The 14412-nt window shown below is 36.0% G+C and overlaps 2 protein-coding genes across 2 annotated transcripts in view; one reads left to right on the forward strand and one right to left on the reverse strand.

The window, feature by feature from the left end:
• LOC121738169 (thyroid receptor-interacting protein 11-like) overlaps positions 1–5338 on the reverse strand; it is a 61567-nt gene extending 56229 nt beyond the window's left edge. Inside the window, exon 1 of the mRNA XM_042130058.1 lies at positions 5049–5338. Within this exon, the coding sequence (XP_041985992.1) occupies positions 5049–5219 (171 nt within the window). The 5' untranslated portion in view covers positions 5220–5338. The remainder of the gene's footprint in view (positions 1–5048) is intronic.
• Positions 5339–10452: 5114 nt separating this feature from the next.
• LOC121738239 (protein suppressor of hairy wing-like) lies at positions 10453–12496 on the forward strand. The gene is made up of 3 exons (XM_042130188.1): positions 10453–10795; positions 11067–11816; positions 12221–12496. Exons 1-3 carry the CDS (start codon positions 10580–10582, stop codon positions 12494–12496), a joined length of 1242 nt encoding a protein of 413 aa, XP_041986122.1. The 5' UTR covers positions 10453–10579.
• The last annotated feature ends 1916 nt before the right edge of the window (positions 12497–14412 follow it).

Here is a 14412-nt window from a genome sequence, read left to right on the forward strand (position 1 = left end):
TATCATGTATATTATCTGGTTGCATTTTAAATTGAAACAATGGGGGCGCTAAAAAACATAATATTTTGTTCTCAAAGTGGGCAGTAGACAAAATAAGTTTGGGAACCCCTGCTCTAAATGGTGAACTTCGTATCACTTTCCTTCTAATATATAAATCTCTAGACTATCACGAATATTTCAAGACTAAAATTAGTTATTTAAATTAGCCAAAAAGGTTCAACCATTATCGAGTTTAAGCGAAAGTAACAAAATTTTAAATGCTATTATCGCAGGCTTTGAGTGTGGCGACCGAATCAAGAAATTCCGTAACGAAAATAAACCTAACAATATAAGCAATACGTTATATACGCAATAAAATTGCTCGTCTAAGATCCCGCTTAATAATAAATAATAATAAGGGGTCAAAAAGAGCCTGAATTGGTTCGAGAAAAGTATGGTACGGCCGTGCCGCTGTTTTGCTCGACTTGGCGGGGGCACTGCCGTGCCCCCAGATAGCTCCCACACCGGTTTCGATGACGGTGGCCGGTGGCTAATTTTATAGTGCCCAAGTGTGATCGCAGTACACAAGAGCACTCTCTATTCCTTTACTCTCATAACCCAGTGGGACGGACGACCGACACGAGTCACGACTGGCGAGAGATCAGGCGCAGGACCGACTTTTTACATGCCCCTGCGACGCATGGATCATCTTACTTGTCAGACAATCAGGTGATCAGCCTGCATTGTCCTAACCAAACTTGGAAATAACATGTTTCCAACGCGGGAATCGAACCCACGACCTCCGAATCAAGAGTCGCGCTCTATACCACTAGACCACGGGGCCCGCTTAGACGTGCCTGCTGCCTACCGTCAAAGCACACCATTATGAACTACGAATAATAAAAATTTATTCCTCGTAGATTATGAATGAATTTTTGAACGTCGATGTATAAATAGAATCAAAAATTATAATACATCTTTGTCTAACCGTCAAACAGCTAAAAATTCACCAACTTTACATAGTATATAGGACGGGCATGCATTATGTATTTATTTATACAGGATGTGAGAAAACTAAGAAAAAATACTTTAAGCCTTAAAGATTAAGGTGTGTACGGGTCCCATATAGGCTATACATATAGAGTTAGCTGTGTGTGTGTGTGTGTGTGTGAGTTTGGGGACGTGGGAGAGCCATGCTTCGGCACGAATGGGCCGGCTCGACCGGAGAAATACCACGGGCTCACAAAAAACCAGCGTAAAACAGCGCTTGCGCTGTGTTTCGCCGAGTGAGTGAGTTTACCGGAGGCCCAATCCCCTACCCTTTTCCCTTCCCTACCCTCTCCTATTTCCTTCCCTACCCTCCCCTATTCCCTTCTCTACCCTCCCCTATTACCCTATTCCCTCTTAAAAGGCCGGCAACGCACCTGCAGCTCTTCTGATAAAAAAAAAAATAAAGCTTCATATTTTCTTAACTGAGCTTCGCAGATATTTTATTTTACTCTAAACAAAATGATTTAGTCCTCGTTGTCCAAAATATATTTATAATTTACCTAATTAAGTAATTTTCTGAATATATTTTCTTTTTCAAAACTTTAAAATGGCTGCAGTTTCTGAACCCACCGCTAAAATAAAAAAACGCTTTTTCATCAGCTTTACCTAATGTACAAAACCTACTAGGTCTCCATGACGCTCGAGTGACTACAAAAATAGCACCCTCCCCTCCTCTACTATTACGTACATGATTTTGATTGGAAGTCTTGTTTTATCTGTTTAAAATACTATTGTTACACCTTGTATATAGGACGGGCATGTATTATGTATTTATTTATTTATTCACACGAGGCTTTTGCTCTCGCGTTCAAAAAATATCATTCACTCTAATCCTACCTCTCAAATAACCTTTATGTAGACTACATAAAGATGATAATAGATTCTTCGAGGCAAAAAATTATTCTGCTGACACGATTTTGAATAGGACAACGTCCGGTTGCTCCATTTACTGTCACAAAGGAAATCCATACTAATAAAATGCGAAAGTGTGTCTGTCTGTCTGTTACCTCTTCACGCCCAAACCGCTGAAGCGATTTTGCTTGTATGGAGATACTATGAGTCCCGGGAAAGACATAGGAAACTTTTAATCCCGTAAAAATGTACGGTTCCAAGGGTTGTCTTTGTTAAAAAAATACGTGTGGCACTCGGGGACTGCCGCGGTAAAGCAGCATAGCATTTTTTATCAACTAATGCAATTATAATTCGCATACGTCTACGGTCTAGTCACACGCACACTAACATTGTGCCGAAGTCTGGCAACGCCGCACGAACGTTTTTAAGTTACGGAACGATAAAAGCTATGCAATAGCTTTAAAACTAAGAATCCTACTTCCTACACAATCATGGTCACCCTACTATCATGTCCTTTTCACCTTTTCCCGCACAAAACAAACAGACAAACATCAATTTCGTAACACCCCCGCCCGTTTTATTAGTAGCTGAACCCTCGCCCGCTTCAGGCTTATCACAGGTCAATGAACCGCCAAAATAAAATATCGATTTGAGATAATTTAGTCATTTAAGAATTTCGATTCTGGTACTCAGATCAAATAAAAAGTCCTGCGGGGCTAAAATGGTCGCTTTGGAGAATCATATATTTTTTAAATGCAATAATGGGGCAAACGAGCAAACAGGTCACCATGGAAAGCAATTATAAGTAATTTACTACCGTCGCCCATGGACACTCGCAACATCAGAAGAGCTGCAGGTGCGTGCCGGCCCTTTTAAGGGGGAATAGGGTAATAGGGGAGGGTAGGGAAGGGAATAGGGGAGGGTAGGAAAGGGAATAGGGGAGGTCATTGGACCGGTAAACTCACTCACTCGGCGAAACACAGCACAAGCGCTGTTTCACGCCGGTTTTCTGTGAGCCCGTGGTATTTTTCCGGTCGAGCCGGCCCATTCGTGCCGAAGCATGGCTCTACCACGTAAAAAGTGCGTGCGTCGTTATATAATATGTCGAGCGAGTTCATTCAATGAAACCTTCGAATTAAATGACTTAAGGACAGCCCGTAAAGTCTTTGACTGTAAATTAAATGGTTTTCAATCAAATAGCAGATTCAACCAGATGGCTGCGAAACACTGTGCCTTCCCCTCTGTTGGCTTTGATATTGTCTGTACATACTAGTTATTTATTAAAATGACCTCAGAAATTGTCTAGAACAAAAATGAGTAGGAGTCACTTAGATCAGCACTTCAATTCTCCTATTTTAAAGTGCCAGCATAAATGCAGCTTGGTGTCTGTTTCATACTGTCTATTTCCTATCAAACCGAGACACAATAGAAATTCTATTGTGTCTCGTTTTTCCACGATCGACGGGTTAAAATGACAATACATACATATTATATTACTAGATGACGCCCGCAACTCCGTTGCGCCAAAATACGTACATCGCTAAAGAACCGTACATCTTTCCAGGATAAAAAAAGTATCCCATGTCCTTTCTTGGGAATCAAAGTATCTCTATATCAAACAATAGTTTAGCAGTTAGGACATGAAGAGGTAACAGACAGACAGACAAATACACTTTTGCATTTATAATATTTGTATCAATAGAATATGTTGGTTTGACATTTCAGGGTGTTCATTAGACTACTATTTTGCTGCCTGATAGCAAACACTGTAAATCAAACAAGTAACAAAAATTAGACGTGGGAGAGCCACGCTCCGGCTCGACCGGAGAAATACCACGTTCTCACAGAAAACCGGCGTGAAACAGCGCTTGCGCTGTGTTTCGCCGAGTAAGTTTACCGGAGGCCCAATCCCCTACCCTTTTCCCTTCCCTACCCTCCCCTATTACCCTATTTTGCTTAAAAGGCCGGCAACACACCTGCAGCTCTTCTGATGCTGCGAGTGTCCATGGGCGACGGAAGTTGCTTTCCATCTGGTGACCCGTTTGCTTGTTTGAACCTTTTATAAAAAAACTTCATTATTGTAGAATGTCAGTTTATTTTACTATTTTAATGAGTAATTAAATATTGTGTTTCTAAAAATAAAAATGTGCTGATAAGAGTTAGAAACAAATATGTAAAACTAAATATTACTTGCATTTTTGTTGCCATGAAATTGCTTTATTGTATGGGAACTATAAATTTATTTTTCAGTATTATGTATTGTTTCTTAAAGTTTAAAAATATACCCATAGTAAATTTCATCAAAATTTATTCGATGGTTATAGCATTAATCCTATTTCGGATATTTATTATCCCGATTCTTGGAAATTTATTATATTGTTATCGCTGCCTACTTGGACCTTTTGGGTGTTGATAAGTTAAGAGAGAACAGATAAACCAACATACTTTCATATAATGACAGACATAATTTATGCTCCTCAGGCCTCAGCTGATTGCTTGAATCTACCTGATCATCAAAAGAATGAAATTGTAGACGAAAATCGCAAAAGGGGAAGGACATAGGATAGTTTTTAAAGCAAAAAATGTATGTCCACATCTACGAACAATAAAAACTAAGGAAACGTGACTCCCATACTTCAACCGTTTTGAATTTGGTTCCTTTTTGCACACTAAAATACGACAATAACTACGAAACACTAACAATCAAATTTACTAATATAGCATAATGTATGCATGTATTCGGTACTCATTTTGTAGTCTCGTGGAACAAATGTTTGACACAGTTAAACTTTCTTAGTTTTTATTATTCGTAAGTCCCCATAATTATTATAATAAACACAATATAAATGAGTAATTCTACAGCAATAAATTTGAAAACAACGTCGAGTACATATACATAACCAGCTGCTAAGCAACCTATAGGGTTTTCCCAAAAAGGTGACAGCAGAAAAGCCATAAATTTTATTAGATCAAGTAATTTTGTTGTACTATTCACGAGATTTTAAAGAATACAAATGTAAATTCGAGATAAATTAAGGTTTTTGTATAAAGGTAAACTACAAATTACGGAAATGTCGAAGAAAAAAAAACAATAATAAGAAAAACATAACCTCCAAATGACCTGTCAAAGTAACTTGATATAACTTTAATGTGAGGACTATACATACCTCGAGCTCTTGGGTATGACATTTATCTTCTAGAATCTTCACATCAGGCGATGATTGCGAGGGTTCCTCCGCAATGGCACTTCCTGAACCATCATTTAAAACCTCCGTAGCAAAATTCGTAATCTGTCCCTTTAGACTGTTCAAACTCTGATTTAGATTCAACCAAGACATGTTGCTGATGGGAAACTAAATCTCACATCACATATCGCCAAAATATTTGCTAATTCCCAATGTAAACAATAAATAATTTACATTATTTTGCCAATGACAAGGCTGTGTCCCGTTGGCAAAACAAGTTAGCTGTCAAGTGTCAAGTGTCAACCTGTCAAAGTAAGATGATATATGTCATTGCTAATGACATACAACTTTTTTTCAGTACGGGCAAAGAAAGTTAATTTTCCATGCCTTTCTTTGCTTTAAATTTTCGATTACCTTTCGGTAAACTATGAGGCCCTGCGGTAAAGTGTAAACATAAACTTTCAATTTGATGTTTGAAAATTATGAAAATAAAGATTTTAGATTGTTTTAGTTTTTATTATTTGTAGGTTTTATTAGGTCTACCAGAATCTGATGGCAAAAAGTGAGAAAATAAATTGACTTTAAGCAATACCGGGGTAATGAGGGATTTTCCCACGATTATACCTTTTTTATACCAATCTGACATTCTATACTTTTAGACATAAAAGTGATAAATATTTTAATATTAAATACATACGTATAAGAATCAGTAGACAAATATAAATGTGTTTTTACTACGTACTAATAGAGATGGGCGATGGGTAAATACCCAATCTACCCACCTGGGTATTTACCGGGTAGATTGGGTATTTACCGGGTAGATTGGGTAAATACCCAAAAATGGTGGGTATTTATAATTCAGCGTACGTTTTCACATATTTTTTTTTAGTAAATCCTTAGTAAAACCTCCATTAAATAATGCAAATTTGGTCACTAGTTCGTAACTGTTCGAATAAGCCCCTTTAAGTCTTAAACTAATGTATGTTTGCAATACAAAACCATGTTTTTCATGAATTTCGGCCGCATGTCACGCTGTGTTTTTGAACTTTTTTCCTAAATTTTGGTTTTGTATGTGTGATATTAATATTCTTTAAAGTATACTGCCTTTTAATGGTGATAAAGTTTTGGGAATTGAGTAAATCATCTTAGTGGACGCTTTCATCGTTAAGGGAAACACGCGTGCGAAATTTCAAAACATTCATCCCTCCTTTAGTCTAAACTTTGAAAAATTCTAATATACATAGGTAATTCAATATTTGTTAGTAATTGTAGGCACTTAATACGAAATATTGTTGTGTAATTGTGCCTAAGAAATTATAAGGTTCCACTAACTAACCTTGAGCCTATACTATTACAACCGCAAGGTATAAAACCTCTTTGAGGTAAGAATTTTGTGAAATACAATTATAGTGGATGCCTACTTTATTAGAGGAACACGTGTGCAAAATCTTGTCGCCTATATAACCAGTACACAATGTCACGATGACCCACTGCAGGCCACGCCATTGCCCGCCACGCCTGAAAATCGTCCGCCATCAATCATCATACACCATTACTCCGTTTACACAATGGCGATGGCTAGTAGTGGGCCAGTATGGTCAATTGTGAAGAGGCACCTTTACAGTCTTGACACCTATATATTATGTACATGCAAATTAATGTATTATGTAAATGAGTACTGTTTTTGTATAAACGCAACTAATGATCAAATATAAAAAGTTCTTGGCCTGTGCGTTACTTAAAAGAAAAAAAATCCATTTTAACCGTGGGAGAGCGATTCTTCGGTACGAATGGGTCGACTCCGAAAAAACCGGCGTGAAACAGCGCTTGCACTGTGTTTCCTTCAACACGCAAAAGAGAATGCCGATCTTATGACATGTCCTCATGTCGTCCAACTCGACCCTTTATGATGAGGGCGGAAACCGCCAACCGGTATGGTTGGTTATGGTAACGAAGTATGAGCGTCATGTCGGATATTCGGTTTTATCAGCGCTCAGTGCAAGTAGCTCCAGTGAGTGCTCCAGAGTTGGCTCCGGTCTTTACGCGTCTTTTTTGGCTCAACTATCCTACTCACATAGTTTCGGCTTCTTGAAAGACAGCTTTTTGAGAACCCGATACTTAAAAAATGTGACCGTTCCAATTCTTCCAACAGCAGATCAATCGCTATAACCTTCTCGAAGATGATGGAGTCCATCATCAATAGCCAGCCCCTTCGACACTTGGACGCTCAGGGATTACTAAGGCTCGGCTCGGCTCTCTTGGCGTACCTAACTCATCGTTGGCTCAGGCGATTGAAACTATGGGTATTAGCTGTCAGTTTGGATATATACAATTTCACTATTATCCAAGATTCCATACATCCAAGAAATAATGCAAGAGGGTCACAAGTTTCTTAGCAGTCGTAGTTGATGGTGAATGCTCTGATACTCTATCTGTTGACGCTGGTATCCCTCAGGGCTGTGTGCTATCGCCTACCCTATTCATACAGCATATCAATGACATGTTGCAGACCAACGGCATTAATTGCTATGCAGATGATAGTACAGATAATCTGACACATACTGACTGATAGTACAGATGATAGTACAGTAACTCAGTCTAATTTAACCGCACCAAAACACAAGTCAGCGCGTTCACCACAAAAAAGTCACCAATGGTATATCCTCGTTTAAGGGAACCATTTTAACAATCTTCCCCAGCATGAAAATTGGCGTAAACATTTCACCAAAAATACTAAAAGAGTTACCAGAAAGTAGAATCAAATATCTCACACAAATCCGCGTGTATTTAAAAAAAAATTGTCCCCCCGCAATGTAAAGTAGAGATTATAATATTAATCCCCAAACCCGGAAAAGATCCATAGGATGAAAAATCTCACCGGCCTATAAGTCTTCTGCCAGTGCCCTCCAAGGTCTTAGAAATACTCTTCCTGAAACGCATGATGCCAGAAATCAGAGCGAGTAAACTGTTATCCGATCACCAATTCGGGCAAGCCAAGTGCATGGGACCGTGGAGCAGGTACACAGACTAGTAGAAGAAATTCAAAAAGCTTTTGAAAGCAAATCTTACTATTTTTCTGGACATATCACAGGCCTTTGATCGATTATGGCATCTTGGACTGTTGTATAAAGTTCGTAAAAAGCCACCCTTAAACTTCTACCTCTTTATAAACGCATACCTCAGCAATAGATATTTCTATGTTGAGTACGGAGATAGTGTCACATGTCTCCATGAAATCGAAGCAGGAGTGCCGCAAGGCAGTATATTGGGCCCTTATCTCTACCTTCTAAACACATTAGACCTTCCAAGTACTGATGAAGCTCTGACATATACATACGCAGATGACACAGCAATCCTCGCAGTAGACCAAACAGCCCATGGAGCATCGGCAAAATTGCAAAGAACCTTAAATGAAATATCATAGTGGTTAAAAGATTGGAGGATAAAAGCCAACGAGAATAAATCTGTCCATGTAACTTTCACATTAAGACACGAAACATGTCCAGAAGTAGAACTTAATCGGATAAAAATACCACAGTCAAACGATGTTAGACTTTATCTCGACAGGCGATTAACATGGAGAACACATATATGGAACAAAAGAAAGGCTTTAGACAAGCAGCTACGAAAGCTTTACTGGCTGATAAAATAAACTTATTTTGTATAAAAGCATACTTAAACCCATCTGGACCTATGGGATGCAGTTGTGGGGCACAACCTCTACATCAAACACAGAAATTCTACAACGATTCCAATCTAAAACCCTGCGTTCAATAACTGGAGCCCCATATTATGTTACGAATAGCCAAACCTACAATGATCTAAAAATCAAGTATGTAAAAGAGAAAATTAAAAACTCCCTTCAAAACTATTGTAAAAGGATAAAATGACATCCCAATATATTGGCAAAAAAATTGATAAAAACTCTACCAAACCAAACATTCAAAAGATTAAAAAGACGAGCCCCACAAAATCTTCTGTAAATAAAGATAAATAGTAAATATATAGACGCATCAATGGATGCGTGCCATACAAAGAAGAAATTCAAAACGACTAGTTCAATGTCTAGAAGTCAGATCGCTAGCAGAATGAGAAGTTAAAAAAATCAGAAGCAAATCAAAGCAAATCACATTTTATATAAGATAGGACGTGTTATATGTATAAATAATAAAAAATTATACCTACATATTTTTTTATATAATTTCTTTAACCAGATACTTATACATTGTCTATTTTAAAAGTAATTTTCAAGGGTCTTCTAATATTTTGTCTAATACTTTTTTTTAATATTTTAAAGGTTTTTCAAATATTTTAAATTATTAATAAAATAATAGAATGTAAATAAAAAAAATCGGCCAAGTACGAGTCGGACTCGCACGAAGGGTTCCGTACCATTATAGAGAAAAATTAGGACAAAATTTGTATTTTTTGTATGGCAGCCCCTCTTAATTTTTTATTTTATATTAATATTATTATTAAATATTAAAGTTAACATCCATCTAAAGACTGTGTAAAAATTCAAGTACCTACATTTTGCTATTATTGATAAGATAGCAAAAAAGGCCAAAAAAAACACGTTTGTTGTATGGGAGCCCCCCTTAAAAATTAATTTTATTTTGCTTTTAGTATTTGTTTTTATAGTGGCAACGGATGTACACAATCTGTGAAAATTTCAACTCTCTAGCTATTACCGTTCTTGAGGTGGTTGTGACTTAAGTATTGAATTTTATCTACCCGCCCTTTTGGGTAGATACGGGTATTTACCGGGTACGTGAGGGTAAATACCGGGTAGATGGGTAAATACCCAGGTACGTGCCCATCTCTACGTACTAATTGTCACAATATCGTTTGTAGCATCATGTCGTCCTAAATATCATAGATTCCTATAAGAAAAGTCAATTGGTTACGATCGTTTTTAAAGTACTTGGTGATTGTTTAATCCAAAAAGGACATTTTATTTGGGATACCGTAGATTTAGTCTACTATGCCACATATAAATGATTTGAATCGATTACGGGTTTTTGGTCCATACATTTTTGGGCATTCACCTTTGCTACTAGCGAGTAGCGACTAGCGAGTAGCGAGTAATATTAAACTCGGTAAGTCTAAAGAGAAAGATATTGTGAGCTATTGGTGAATGGCAAACCTAATAATACTTCATCTATGTGGCAAACACTATTATTATTTTTAACGCAATAAATGAAAAAGAAGAACTTATACTTCAAATAAACGTCAAATGTCGGTGTTTGAGTTTTGACGTTTGGCAAATTGCATTGGCAAATTGGCTTTATTTTTCGCCTTTTAGTGATTTTAATAATTTTTAGATTTGCTGCATACGAAATCTATCTATTTAATTAAGTAATTTGTTAAAAATTAAGAATTTTTGATTTTTTTTGGGAAAGTAAATATTCAAAGTGAATTTTCTGTGACTTGTCTATTTACAAACATTTAGCCATCATTTCAGGAATCAATCACAGTATTTGTAGGTTATAATTATTAAATAATAAACAAAAATGGATATATTTCAAGTAAATGAAGCTGAAACACTCTCTACTAAGAAGGCAGTAGAGTTTTTAATAGATGGTACTTTAAGGTTAAAAGTTTGCAGATATTGTTTAAAAATTTGTTCGAATATGTGTGAATTGGATGAAATTCTCGAAATCGGTACTGAGAGTGGCCTACATGAGGTAAAAATACGTGATATGATGGCTAGTTTCTATCCTTACAAGGTGAGATTTATTATTTAACGAGCTTTTGCCCGCGTCTTCGCTCGCGTTAGCATGTATTATTATATACAAACTTTCATCCCCTATTTTATATAGGATTTTATTATATTATGTATAGGATTTTGATCAATTCTACCCCCAAGGGGTCACCTTGGGGGTAGAATTGATCAAAATCCTTTCTTAGTGGATGCCTACGTCATAAAATCTACCTACATGCCAAATTTCAGCCCGATCCATTAAGAAAGTTATTTCATGAAGTTACAAAAAATTTCAGGTGGAAGCCAATGCTTACTTTCCGAACAAAATATGCGATGAATGTCTAGACAGTGCCATGAAGGCGTATTTATTCACTCAACAATGTGAGAGAGCCGAGCGAGCGATACACAACTGTCTTGAGGACATACAAGAGAAATATGACAAGTTGGATCCTATAGAACCAATAAAAAAACGTGGCAAACGAAAACTCAATCCAAATATAGACACGATTTACGTTGAAAACGAAAATGTTATTGATTATGCGAAGCCTGTCATAAACATTGTTAATACTAACTCAATATTAGTGCATGATGTAGAAATAAATGCATTAGAATGTCAGAAGTGTTGGCAAATCCAGCCGAGTCCCCAAGCATTGGTGGTACATGAGGAATCGCATCCGAAAAACATGTGGTACAACTGTAAAGCATGTGGAAAGTCCTTCGTGAAACGTTTCCATCTAAAACAACACATAAAAAAGACGCACAAAATAGGAGGACATGAAAAATTACCGACAGATGCCTTCAATTGTTCCGAATGTGGTGATTATAGTACAAATCTTGGAAAACATTATCAGCATATTGAGAAACATAAGTTTAAGATGATGCTACGAAATATATTAGATGGGAAAACAGAGAGGCTATGTGTATTATGCCTCGAAGAGGGGACAAAAATGACAGACTTGAGTGAGAATATTGTCCTGCATGGCGGTTATCCTGATTTAAATGGCGAGTTTGTGATAAAACATGTCTTAGCAAGTGTGTTTCAGAAAGTAAGTATGTTTTAATTTATATATCTTTGGAAATATTGCAATCAATTGTACTAAAAAAAATTTTAAATTATATCTCAAAAACATTTCTTTTTTGGGGTGTTGTGTTAAATTTAAATAATATCTAATACAAGCTTACGCCCGCACCTTCGCTCACGTTAAGAAGGATTATTATATACAAATTTCATCCCCTATTTTAACCCCTTGGAGTTGGAATTGATCAAAATCCTTTCTTAGCGAATGCCTACGTCATAACATCTACCTGCATGCCAAATTTCAGCCCGATCCATCCAGTGGTTTGGGCTGTGCGATGATAGATCAGTATGTCAATCAGTCAGTCAGTCACCCTTGAGTTTTATATATATAGAAATAGACTTGTCTTAAAATATTTCATACATATTTTGTAGCATACACTAGTAAAAAATCAAGCCTACAAGAATTCTTACACAAAAGATATGAAGAAACCTATAAAAAAGTTGAAATGCAATGAATTTTCTGGTAAAATTATCATACTTCCAATAGGAAGAAGTGAAATTGATAAAGAAGATGTACAGTGCAAGATTTGTTGGATATTTAGAAAGCCTTGTACATGTGTGAAAGACAGTTCTAAAATAATTTGTAGTTACTGTTGGCTGTTCAAAAATTTAGACAAATGTGAAATTTGCAAAAAAAAAAAATTGTAATAAAAATACGTAAAAGGGCCCATTCACGGCAGGCCGCCTTGCCATCCGCCGGGCTTATGCAGGATTGTGAATGGTGTCGCAGGCCGGCCGCCAATCGCCATGCAGGTACGGCGGACTGCGATGCAGGATAGTGAATGGGCGACTTAAGAAAGACTTCCATAAAGTACATAGGGAACATGCAAGAACTATAGGTGGCAGCACATGCCATTAAATATAGGGACATATTGTTTTCAACTACATAATATTTCTCTGGGATACTAATCTGATTGTAAACTTCAAATATAATAATCAATAAGGAATTATTATTATTTATTAGAAGAATGTCATGTTATATAAGTTTTTTGTTAGAGATAGTGTTCTACTATTAAAACTAGTCAAAAATATATTAGATTTAGTGCTTATGTACTATTTATTTCTTGTGCCATTTCTGCTTTTATACTTGAATAGTTTTCCTGCTTTTTATATTTTATTTTAATCATTATTTTTTTGTTGCAGATTCCATTTTTGAATTTTGGAAAAAAAGTATGTGAGACTTGCCTTAACCATGTGCTTGGTTTCTATATTTTTATGAGCAAATTAGAGTATGTTCAAAATAGACTCGATAAATGTGTCACGCATGTGTTTGAAAGCTTGCATAGTGTTCAAGCTATACAAAAAACAATGATGATTGAAATATCTAGTGACGTTGTACTACCAATAGTAGATTTAGTTAAAGAAGAAGATCCAAATGAATTTAGAGGAGATATTATAGAGGTGCTAGAAGATGAATTTAGGGAGGATATTACAGAGTCATCCTCTGAGAGTGAAGAAGAAAATCTAGCAAAAAAGGTAGTGAATACTTACAGCAGGCAACACCGAATGAACGGATATAACAAACTAAATAACATAAGGGACTTTTTAATATTTAAACCTAAAACAGTTACACAAGAAATTTTCAAATGCTATTTTACATGCCCAATTTGTAATAAGTATTTCATATCTGATTATTTCCTGAAAAAACATGTACTGAAGCACAACAATAAGGTTTCTGAATGTGGAAAATGCTTTAAGCAATTTAAATCAAAGTTTCATCTTTTTGAGCACACCAAAATGGTACATGTGTTGAAAAAAATTAATTTCATTTCATGTGAAGTGTGTGGGAGATCGTTTACTAGTGTAGATAAATTTAAACAACACCGAATATGTCATATACAAAAAGAATGTCATTTATGTAACAAATATTTTAATGATCAAGACAATTTTGTTACGCATATGCAACGTCATATAGCAAGATATCGAGTGTATAATAAGAATAAGCATACATGCAGTTTCTGTGAGAAATCATATTCAAATAAAAATGAATTATCTTTACATGTAAATAAAATACATATTCAAATGAAACCCTATAACTGTGACATGTGTGAAAGAAGTTATTATGCACAATATAATCTCAAAAGTCACAAGAAATTACACAGTTTATATTCAAAAGAGATATGTATCTTCTGTAGTAAAACATACAAATGTCGAAAGAGTTTAGTGATACATGTCAGAAAACACATTGGTATGAAACCACATCAATGTCCTTTATGCAAAGAAACATATTATTCGGAGAATAGTATGAAGAAACATATGAACAAGACGCATGGTGGCAAATTCTTGTGTCCTATATGCAAAGCAGTATATAAATTCGCTCATACTCTCAGATTGCATATTAGTATAGCCCATAGTATGGATTAACTTGTCGATCGTGGAAAAACGAGACAATAGAATTTCTATTGTGTCTCGGTTACCGGTGACCGTATGGGGCTTGATGAATTAAGAAGTAGATAACAGTACAATATCTTTATTTTAATTTTATTATTGTTCTATTAAGTATTATTTTTTAAAGTTGTCCTGTAAATGAACCATTACGCCAATCATAAAAACTAAAAACCATA

This window comes from Aricia agestis, chromosome 22 (genome assembly GCF_905147365.1).
Source record: "Aricia agestis chromosome 22, ilAriAges1.1, whole genome shotgun sequence".
NCBI classification, from domain to species: Eukaryota; Metazoa; Arthropoda; class Insecta; order Lepidoptera; family Lycaenidae; genus Aricia; species Aricia agestis.